Genomic DNA, 10,779 nt, shown 5'->3' with positions numbered 1-10,779 from the left:
AAGTTCCCTTCATTTCTGGGACCCTCCCCCCTGTTTTTGGAGTTTTTGACTCCCCACATAGCATCCTTATCAATCCCTTTATGGTCAGTATGACGTCGCCTATAGGTGTAACATTTATATAGATCTATCTGATGTTTATTTGCAATGTGATTGTAATATATATTGAAAAATACAATGAAGAAAAGATAAGTCTTTAACACCGACACCTTACACTGGGGAGACTCAGGATGTAAGACAAGAAAGGGAGAGGATCATAAGATGATGGATTGCAAGTGCCAATTCCAAAGTAGAGGGGTAACACAAAAAACAGTTGTCTTCTTAAGTCAATCCTTTATTAATCCACAACACAACGCGTTTCGGGACTAATCTTGTCCCTTCCTCAGGTGTACACTAGGCAGGTTTATTAGCTGTATTATATATTCATGGATCTTGTGTTTACTTGGCTGAAAGTATTTGCCATTTTAGTATAAAACAGATTTGGAAGCGCCTTGTTATCTACCAATATAAATGATGATGACGCCTTGTACTGACAGGCACAGAATGGACTTGAAGTCCTGTGAATTTACTGAGCGACCTAGCGAGGCACAGCCCTGAGCTGGTAAGTAGGAGGCACATTGCCAACGCCGCTGATGGATGGGGTGAGATCAATCTCATCAGGGGGCACGCTGGGCTTGAAACTAAAATTCTGCAGGAAAGTTGTGAAAAATAGGAAAATCTCCATCCGGGCTAAACCTTCCCCGAGACAGATGCGTTTACCTGAAGAATAGAAACACATATGATTATTACTAGATTATATATCAATTGCAAGATTTTGAATATTTTTATGTTTTTTATTATTGCAGCAATCACAAAGGGTGGAAATTCGACATTTTGCTCCCAGGGACGATGTGGTCAGTTATGAGACTTTGGAGACAAGTAAATCGGTTCCGTACAATCCGGGTTCATTACAATTTTTCCAACTATCTTGGGTTTCTATTTTTGGGTTCTCTAAAGTAATAAACACTGCTGCTCACCTCTCCTCTCCTGGGTCCCCTCACCATGTCCTTTTATAGACTCTCCCCACCTCCTGAATGACATCATGGGCCTTAGGGGGCCTTAGGGGGCTGGCATACGCGTGCTCCCCATAGAAATGAATGGAATAAATCAGCCCATTCATTTCTATGGGGAGCACACGTACGCTGACTCCCATGGAAAGAAATGGGATCTGTTTTAAACGCCGCTGATTCGGAATGTTTACACGTTCAGAATCAACCAACGTATACTTCATGTGAAAGGGCCCTTAGACTATAATAATTAGGGGTTCAAAGGAGGTGCAAGATCTTAGCCAACTACTCATAGTCATGGTTCATAGCCTATTCTGGGCTCGGCTGGTCCGGTCTTCTTTCCCTGACGTCCCTGATATGTTCAGTCACGTTCCACAGCACGATTTGCTGCAGCCCGCTATATTAGACCTTAGCCTTAAAGTTCTCCATTGCAATGCATTGCATGAGGCGAAGGCGCCATATTGCCCCATGTTGCAGAAACGCAGCTTTTTTGTTAAGATTATTTTTTTTTATCCTGAGATAAAACAAGATGTAGATTCAGTAGAAGAGAGAAGTAGAAGAAGCTTCCTTTATGTGTCTGGTTCCTCTTGTAGCCATTCCTAGGTTTCACCAAAAGTAAAAACTCTGCAAAATCTGCAACAAAAAATGCATCTTTTCTGCAATGTGGGGCTTGACCTTCCATTATATCCTGTGTGTGAATGGGACCTAGATGTATATTTATAGTCGTATATTTACTGTACCTGCAGAGAAAGGCATAAAAGCTTCATTATTCTGGAACCGATTATTCTCATCTAAGAAATTTTCTGGGTTGAATTCCTCTGGTTTCTTGAATTTTTCATGGTCGTTGTGCACGGAGTTGAGGACTGGGATGACGTTTGTGCCCTGGAGAGTAGTCATATAAAGTATTCAATGAGATGTTTTACTCGTTGCATTACTTACTCTTAGGACTGGGCAATTTGCCTAAAAATAAAATCTCCGGTATTTAAGCTATTCTAGATTTTATTCTAGATTTTCTTGTTTGTGAAGTTTAGCGAGCTGACAGGGTGAGAAGTAGTCAGATATTTTCAATTAGGATTCCTCGACCTGTCATCCAACTATTTCCTACAGTGAAGAAACTGTTGATTATCGTCTGTGGTGATAAGGAATAGTCTGCATGGAATATATAAGACTCTGCGGGGACGATAACGTAAAGGACTGTGCAAAGGCTTTCATCAGGTGTGGAGAAAATGCTTGCACAGTAAGAAAGCTTCCAGAAATAGAAGGGTTAATAGTTTATTGCATGAGGTGAATGAAGAAAACAGAATTATAAATCTCATCAGTATTCGGTGTGACCTTTGCCTTCCTCTCAGTACTTGCAGTTTTTGGAAGAACTGGGCAGGGAGGTTGTTCCTGCCGCCATCTTGGAGAACTAAGCCCCGATCTTCTGTGGAAGATCTTCTGTGTGCTTGCTCCAATCCTTCTGTTTCTTCATGTCATCCAGACAGACTGGATGATGATGAGATCAGGACTATATCTGCAGAGACTGGATCATCACTCCCAGGGCTCCTCTTCCGAAGGTCAAAGGTCAAACCAAATATCTCTCTTTTCTTCATTCAATTCACTTTGCTAATTAAAAAATATTAACTATGAACCCTTCTATTTCTAAAAGCATTTTGATTTTGTAGCATTCTTCACACATCTGCCTAAAACATCTACACGGTGCTTTAATCTTCACAATGAAAACCAGAACAATGCTTCTTTAAAATTAATTGACCAGCCAAGGTTAGTATCACCAGGTTCAGCATATCACCAAACACTAACCTATCTATCTGCAGGGCTGGGGTGATGTACTGGTTCTGGTGACAGTAACCTATCTATCTGCAGGGCTGGGGTGATATACTGGGTCTGGTGACAGTAACCTATCTATCTGCAGGGCTGGAGTGATATGCTGGTTCTGGTGACAGTAACCTATCTATCTGCAGGGCTGGGGTGATATACTGGGTCTGGTGACAGTAACCTATCTATCTGCAGGACTGGGGTGATATGCTGGGTCTGGTGACAGTAACCTATCTATCTGCAGGACTGGGGTGATATACTGGGTCTGGTGACAGTAACCTATCTATCTGCAGGACTGGGGTGATATGCTGGGTCTGGTGACAGTAACCTATCTATCTGCAGGGCTGGGGTGATATGCTGGTTCTGGTGGCAGTAACCTATCTATCTGCAGGGCTGGGGTGATATACTGGGTCTGGTGACAGTAACCTATCTATCTGCAGGACTGGGGTGATATGCTGGTTCTGGTGACAGTAACCTATCTATCTGCAGGGCTGGGGTGATATGCTGGTTCTGGTGGCAGTAACCTATCTATCTGCAGGACTGGGGTGATATGCTGGGTCTGGTGACAGTAACCTATCTATCTGCAGGGCTGGGGTGATATGCTGGTTCTGGTGGCAGTAACCTATCTATCTGCAGGGCTGGGGTGATGTGCTGGTTTTGGTGACAGTAACCTATCTATCTGCAGGGCTGGGGTGATATGCTGGGTCTGGTGACAGTAACCTATCTATCTGCAGGGCTGGGGTGATATGCTGGTTCTGGTGACAGTAATCTATCTATCTGCAGGGCTGGGGTGATATGCTGGGTCTGGTGACAGTAACCTATCTATCTGCAGGGCTGGGGTGATGTACTGGTTCTGGTGGCAGTAACCTATCTATCTGCAGGGCTGGGGTGATATGCTGGTTCTGGTGACAGTAACCTATCTATCTGCAGGGCTGGGGTGATATGCTGGGTCTGGTGACAGTAACTTATCTGCAGGGCTGGGGTGATATGCTGGGTCTGGTGACAGTAACCTATCTATCTGCAGGGTTGGGGTGATATGCTGGGTCTGGTGGCAGTAACCTATCTATCTGCAGGACTGGAGTGATATGCTGGTTCTGGTGACAGTAACCTATCTATCTGCAGGGCTGGGGTGATATGTTGGGTCTGGTGACAGTAACCTATCTATCTGCAGGACTGGAGTGATATGCTGGTTCTGGTGACAGTAACCTATCTATCTGCAGGACTGGGGTGATATGCTGGGTCTGGTGACAGTAACCTATCTATCTGCAGGGCTGGGGTGATATGCTGGTTCTGGTGACAGTAACCTATCTATCTATCTATTAACCTGTCAGTTTCCACTGTGAGGAACATAGTAAGGAAATGGAAGAGCACAGGGACAGTTCTTGTTAAGCCCAGAAGTGGCAGGCCAAGAAAAATATCAGAAAGGCAGAGAAGAAGAATGGTGAGAAGAGTCAAGGACAATCCACAGACACCTCCAAAGAGCTGCAGCATCATCTTGCTGCAGATGGTGTCACTGTGCATCGGTCAACTATACAGCGCACTTTGCACAAATAGAAGCTGTATGGGAGAGTGATGAGAAAGAAGCCGTTTCTGCACGTACGCCACAAATAGAGTTGCCTGAGATATGAAAAAGCACATTTGGACAAGCCAGCTTCATTCTGGAAGAAGGTCCTGTGGACTGATGAAACAAAGATTGAGTTGTTTGGTCATACAAAAAGGCGTTATGCATGGCGTCCAAAAAAACCAGCATTACACGAAAAACACTTGCTACCCACTGTAAGATTTGGTGGAGGTTCCATCATGTTTTGGGGCTGTGTGGCCAATGCCGGCATCGGGAATCTTGTTAAAGTTGAGAGTCGCATGGATTCCACTCAGTATCAGCAGATTCTTGAGAATAATATTCAAGAATCAGTGACGAAGTTGAAGTTACGCCGGGGATGGATATTTCAGCAAGACAATGATCCAAAACACCGCTCCAAATCCTCAGGCATTCATGCAGAGGAACAAGTACAATGTTCTGGAATGGCCATCCCAGTCCCCAGACCTGAATATCATTGAACATCTGTGGGATGATTGGAAGCGGGCTGTCCATGCTCGGCGACCATCTAACTTAACTGAACGCGAATTGTTTTGTAAAGAGGAATGGTCCAAAATACCTTCATCCAGGATCCAGGAACTGATTAAAAGCTACAGGAAGCGACTAGAGGCAAAAGGAGGATCTACTAAATATTAATGTCACTTTTCTGTTGAGGTGCCCATACTTTTGCACCGGTCAAATTTTGGTTTAATGCATATTGCGCATTTTCTGTTAGTACAATAAACCTCATTTCAATCCTGAAATATTACTGTGTCCATCAGTTATTAGATAGATCAAACTGAAATGGCCGCTGCAAACACCAAAATATTTAGAACTAAAAATGATTAAGATTAATAGGGGTGCCCAAACTTTTTCATAGGACTGTATATATATATATATATATATATATATATATATATATATATATATATATATATATATATATATAATTTATTTTCTTTATATTATTGTATAGTTTATTGTCCATGTATCTGTGACATTTGTAGTCCACCAGACTGCAGATAATCTCAATGAATTCCTTTCCACATCATCTGTATCTCAATAGATTACAATATCTCATTAGATTACATCATAGATTACATACATCATTAGATTACATCATAGATTAGAATATCTCAATAAATTACATTGAACCTCCCTATCAGACAATTACATACCCTGAATGGACAGAATGAATAGAATCTATTATCACATTGACCATAACACGTGCTACGCCTCACCTTAGGCAGATGATAACCTCTGAACATGGTGTCCCGTGTAACACAGTGAGGTAGACTTAGTGGAATGATACTGGTGAAACGTTGCATCTCGTGGATCACCGCGTCAGTGTACGGCATCTGGCTTCTGTCCTCCACTGTTGGGCACCGGTTTCTTCCAATTACTTTGTCTATCTCTTGGTGAACTTTGTCTGGTTAGATATATAATAATCCACATGAATGCTAAGCTGTAACACAACAGTGAACGATAACTAGACCTAAAATTCTGGACAAATTGACCAAATTAGACCGGGCGTTCTCAAAATCCAACATGGCCATGTATTAATAATTCTCAAGTTTGATTGTGACTTTCACAAATTGGTCTGTTGTATGGCATCCATAGGATTGAGGATAAATTGGCGATTGTTGGGGGTTTGACAACTGAGACCTTCACCAATCTTCAGAACAGGAGTTGTATTACCCCCCCACTGTAAATTGAGTCTCGGGAAAAGCGGCCATGTTTCCTGGTGAACACAGATGCTCCAACCGATCAGAAAAGTATCCTATGGATGGAGAATAAATATGGCGTGTGACATATCCCTTTTATAACCAACACATGGCAAGTAGGTCTTGTGTTGGGGCTTAAGAACTTGATGATGTGTCTTTTGCTGTAGGGTCTTGGTTGGACACTTAACTAGGGTTGATCGATAGGGATTGGAAAAGATCAGATTCCAATCAGCGAACGAGTAAATTTCATGATCACGATCAGAATTCCGATCCCAATCTTTTTTGCAGGATCGAGGTCTCACGTTAGTTCCCACAATGCTTGGCTACTAACTATTGGTTTGGTTGAGCGATCGGGAAAGATCGGATCCTGATCGGCAATCGAGCAGATTTCACGATCGGAATCGGCTGGAAAATGATCAAAAATTGGATTTTAAAAACGATTCTGAAATCTCAAGATCGGTTCAACCCTACACTCGACCTAATGAAGAGGTAACAAGGAACGCTCCACATTCATCCTCATGTAATGGTTGTTTATCCAGTTATATGGCCTAATATATGTTCCCGTTTGTCTATCACATGGAGGAAGATCAGATACTTCACAATCTATCCTTGTTCTCTGAGTGCAGCGGTATGTTCCGTTCTTTGTGTACCTGCCGGATCTCCCCAGGCTGTGTCTTACATATTCCATTAGACGTGTGTCGTGTATATAACCATACAATAACAGAAATGATTCGAAATACATTACATTCTTCTGATGAAGACATAATATGACGTAACTGGATAAAGTACAGAAAGTACAGTCACTACAGAACATGGCCTTCTTCTACGGTGTTACATACCGATATTAGGACATAATTTTAAAAAATTAATTAAATTAAGTAAAATACAAATTATATGTTATTTTTATTTTGCAAAAACTATCAAGAGCAAAACAATCATGAGCACCAAATGATACAACTATTTTTGAAATTGTTTTATTATTTGGTGGTCTTGATGGTTTTGCTTTTGATATTATTACATGGTCCACAATTGTTTCTGGAATTGTCCATTACTAACCCATTTTTGTGTTTTGCAAAAAATGTAAGTACACACTTAGCCTATAACCATGGCTGAAAATGGCTGTGAAAAATATCAAATTTTCATGACCTTTTTGAACCCAAAGGCACCCATTTACATGGATCCCTCATATATTGTAATGCAAGGAAGGATCCGTGAACACAGACAAAAATTGAGCTACATTTTGAAGGCCATTATAATGGCCCCCATTCAGATACAGTGAAAATAACGTGGCTGTTATAAAAATGGCCGTCCCATGGACAATATTCAGTGTGGGGAGAATATAGGGTAAATGTTTCCACAGGGAATAAAAAAGTAAGTAGTAGGCGCCGCTCATCAATTTTATGGTCTGGGACATTCAGCCATGTGTTAACACAGTGTAAAGTTGAGGCTCCACGTTGCAGAAACACAACTTTTTTGTTATGTTTTTCTGTGTTTTTTTTTAGTCAAAACCAAGAATGGATACACAAGGGATGGAACATATCCAGAAAGTTCTTATACGTCTACTTTCTGCTCAATCCACTCCTGGCTTTGGCTCAAAAAAATCTGTGTATCCGCATCGTGAGACCTCAGCCTGAAGCTAAGGCTCCACATTGCGGAAATGCAGATTTTTTTGTTGCAGATTTTGTTGCGGTTTTTTGAGCCAAATCTAAGAATGGCTACAAAAGGAATGGGAAATATATAAGAACTACTTATACTTCTCCCATCTTCTCAATCCACTCTTGGCTTTGGCTCAAAAAATCGCAACAAAATCTGCAACAAAAAAAAGCTGAGTTTCCGCAAGGTGGGGATTTAGCCTAAAGGAGGAAAGACATCAGCAATGATCTTAGAGAATCAATTGATATTACCCATCAATCTGGGAAAGGTTACATGTTCAGTTACAAACAATTTGAAGTCCTTCATTCTACAGTGAGAAAGATTGTTCACAAGTGGAAAATATTCAAGACAGTTCATTTTCCCAGCAAATTTACCCTAAATTCAGACTGTGCAAAAAAACAACAACAAAAAACCCCTAGGAGTCACATCTAATACTCCACACGCCTCAGTTAGCACATTAACTGTTCATCTTAAAGAAAGGTGTGCTACAGACTTGCATGAAGTCTCACAGATAACATTCACATCACTAATAAGCATATGCCAATATGGTCACCTACCCTCCCCATCATGGTTGGTTATTTTGATCTACCTCACCCATAATTTTCTAGTTATACCCCTGCCAGTGGCTACTTGTATGAGTAGTATTAACATTGTTCATCTTTGGGAATCCCAACTCTGCAATACCAACCACTAAACCGAGCCAACCAAGACCAATGGACACATCATGGCCTTCTGGGAGGCTCCTTAATTGGGCTCTAATGACCAGATATATTATTGTTACCTGTGATATGTGGATATTTCATCAGGATAAGGATCCCATATCTTAAAGTAGTGCTGACAGTTTCCGTTCCTCCAAAGAACAAATTAAGAGTTGTCATGACAAGGGTGTCCATGTTGAAGCTGCTCATGGGGTTTCCTTCCTCCTGGTACCAAAGGGATTCATATGGATTGTTAAAAGCATCAAAAAGTCTGTCCATGCTAATAACTTCTTGGATGTATTCACTTACCTTTTGCATCTTGATGAGGAAACAGTCTATGAAGTCTCGAGGACATTCAGGCTGGAAGGTTTTCTCATGGTCCTTTACAATCTCCAGCACAAAGGATTTCATTTTTTTAAAGTTTTTGAAAATACGATTGTGGGGTCCTGGCAAGTGATTCATGATCCCGGGAAATATGTTATAAAACTGTTCAGGATCAAAGGAAGGGTTAAAGTACTGTAGTAATATGAATAATGAATAATATCAGTTATGGTGTTACTGGATACATGGATGGGTCACAATGCCCACTGGCACGCAGCTATGGAAAGTCTCTACGGACGAGGGCTTGGGAGCAGGTGGTGAAACAAGAGGGTTGAGCCGATCTTGAGATTTCAGAATCGATTTTAAAATCCAATTTGCAATAATTTTCCAGCCAATCCCAATCGTGAAATTTGCTTGATCGGAGAACGGAATCCGATCTTTTCCGATCCCGATCGCTCAACCCTAGTGGTAGACTATTGTAGACTATTTTAGCTCTATTCACTCTCATCTTAGAGGTCGGTCAATCCTAAAACCCTAAGAGCTTTGGTTTCAATAAGTGGCAGTGATTTATGTGGCTTTGTAGAAATAGATCTAGATTTTTTAATTTGTGTCCCCGGCTAATTCCTCATCATCTCTGGTTACAGTCGGTTGCTGAGAACATAAGTGAGTGAACTAGAATATGGACAAAGCTTTGGTCAGCATAGACATTTGCACAAAGTGTGTTCTAACTAGTAGCAGCTCCAGATGACCACAATGACCGTGTCACAGTAACCAGTCTAAGCAGGTCAATGCCCATCCTACCACCTTCTCGTAATAATCGGGCTTCCTGCCTCCATGCTATATACTGTGCAATAGAGATTACAGAAAAAGCAGATGCTCACCTTTCCCCAGCCAGAGCTAAGGACTTGAAAATTGTCATTGATGAGCTGAAGAAGTGACAGGAACCTCTTGTCTTCATACTCAAACCGATGACCAAAGACAATGGAGCAGATGACATTGGAGACGGCTCGACTCAAGAAGAACGTTGGATCAAAATGCTTTTCTAAGAGCAAACAGATATGGAATCACCGGGGCTCATCTACATGCAAACAGTGAGGATGAAGAACTCAACTAACAAGTCATTTAATACATATTTCAGTATCGTCTTTTGCAAAAAATAAAAAAATAAAAAATAAATAAAAATCTCACAATTTTTTGAAAACGAATCAGTGCAGAGGGTTATTATAGAACATGCAAGACTTCAGGATTCCCTTACCCTTGGTGTTTCTGAACTCCTCCAAGGTGAATTGAGCTTCTTCTTGAATTCTTTCCTCTACACTCCTCTTCCCCATTCCAAAGTTTCGAAGGGTTGCCAAAGTAAAACGTCTGAGGACCTTCCACTTCTCCCCATTGGAAAATGCTATTCCTGAATTAAGGGAAAATATTTATACACAATGAAACGTGTGCAGACTTGTAAGGATATGTTCACATGGCGGAATTTGCATCCCGCGTGTGAACATTACGCGCAGCTAGTGCAGTGCAGTGCACCGGTATCCCGTCGTGGCATTCCGCTCCGGATTAGGCCCAAATGAATGGGACTAATCGGGAGGGAGCCTCGTGCCGCGGACTCTGCAGCTGATTCAGGAATCTACGGCAAGAGGGGTCATCTCGCTTCTTTTTTCCGCTACTGCTAAAACAAACCTGTCTCCAGCGGATTCTGGACCTGCCAAAGATGGATTTTCCTTCGCAATGCTCCGAGCGAATCCCCACAGCAGGCACAATTGTGTACTCTCCAGAAGCGGAGGAGCATCAGTTTGTGTCCTTTTTTTGCATTCGTTTTTTGAAGACCGTTACCTTGATTTTTATGTAACTTGTAATATTCTGACTTTTCCACAAAAATTTCACTACATTTTTTTAATGATAAAAGCAAGTTCAGTCGTGTGTATATTTGCATATATATGTGTGTATAT

General features: G+C 41.5%; 1 protein-coding gene across 1 annotated transcript; it reads right to left on the bottom strand.

Annotated features, from left to right (window-relative positions):
- Nucleotides 1-574: 574 nt before the first annotated feature.
- LOC142184249 (cytochrome P450 2F2-like) lies at nucleotides 575-10,223 on the bottom strand. Its single transcript, XM_075259018.1, has 7 exons — nucleotides 10,086-10,223; nucleotides 9,712-9,872; nucleotides 8,819-8,995; nucleotides 8,593-8,734; nucleotides 5,676-5,863; nucleotides 1,784-1,925; nucleotides 575-756 (listed from the first exon to the last, which is right to left on the bottom strand). Exons 1-7 carry the CDS (start codon nucleotides 10,159-10,161, stop codon nucleotides 575-577), a joined length of 1,068 nt encoding a protein of 355 aa, XP_075115119.1. The 5' UTR covers nucleotides 10,162-10,223.
- Nucleotides 10,224-10,779: the final 556 nt, after the last annotated feature.

Source organism: Leptodactylus fuscus, chromosome 11 (assembly GCF_031893055.1).
Source record: "Leptodactylus fuscus isolate aLepFus1 chromosome 11, aLepFus1.hap2, whole genome shotgun sequence".
Taxonomy (NCBI): domain Eukaryota; kingdom Metazoa; phylum Chordata; class Amphibia; order Anura; family Leptodactylidae; genus Leptodactylus; species Leptodactylus fuscus.
The sequence above is the reverse complement of the archived record's forward strand: the minus strand, read 5'-3'. Positions and strand labels throughout refer to the sequence as shown.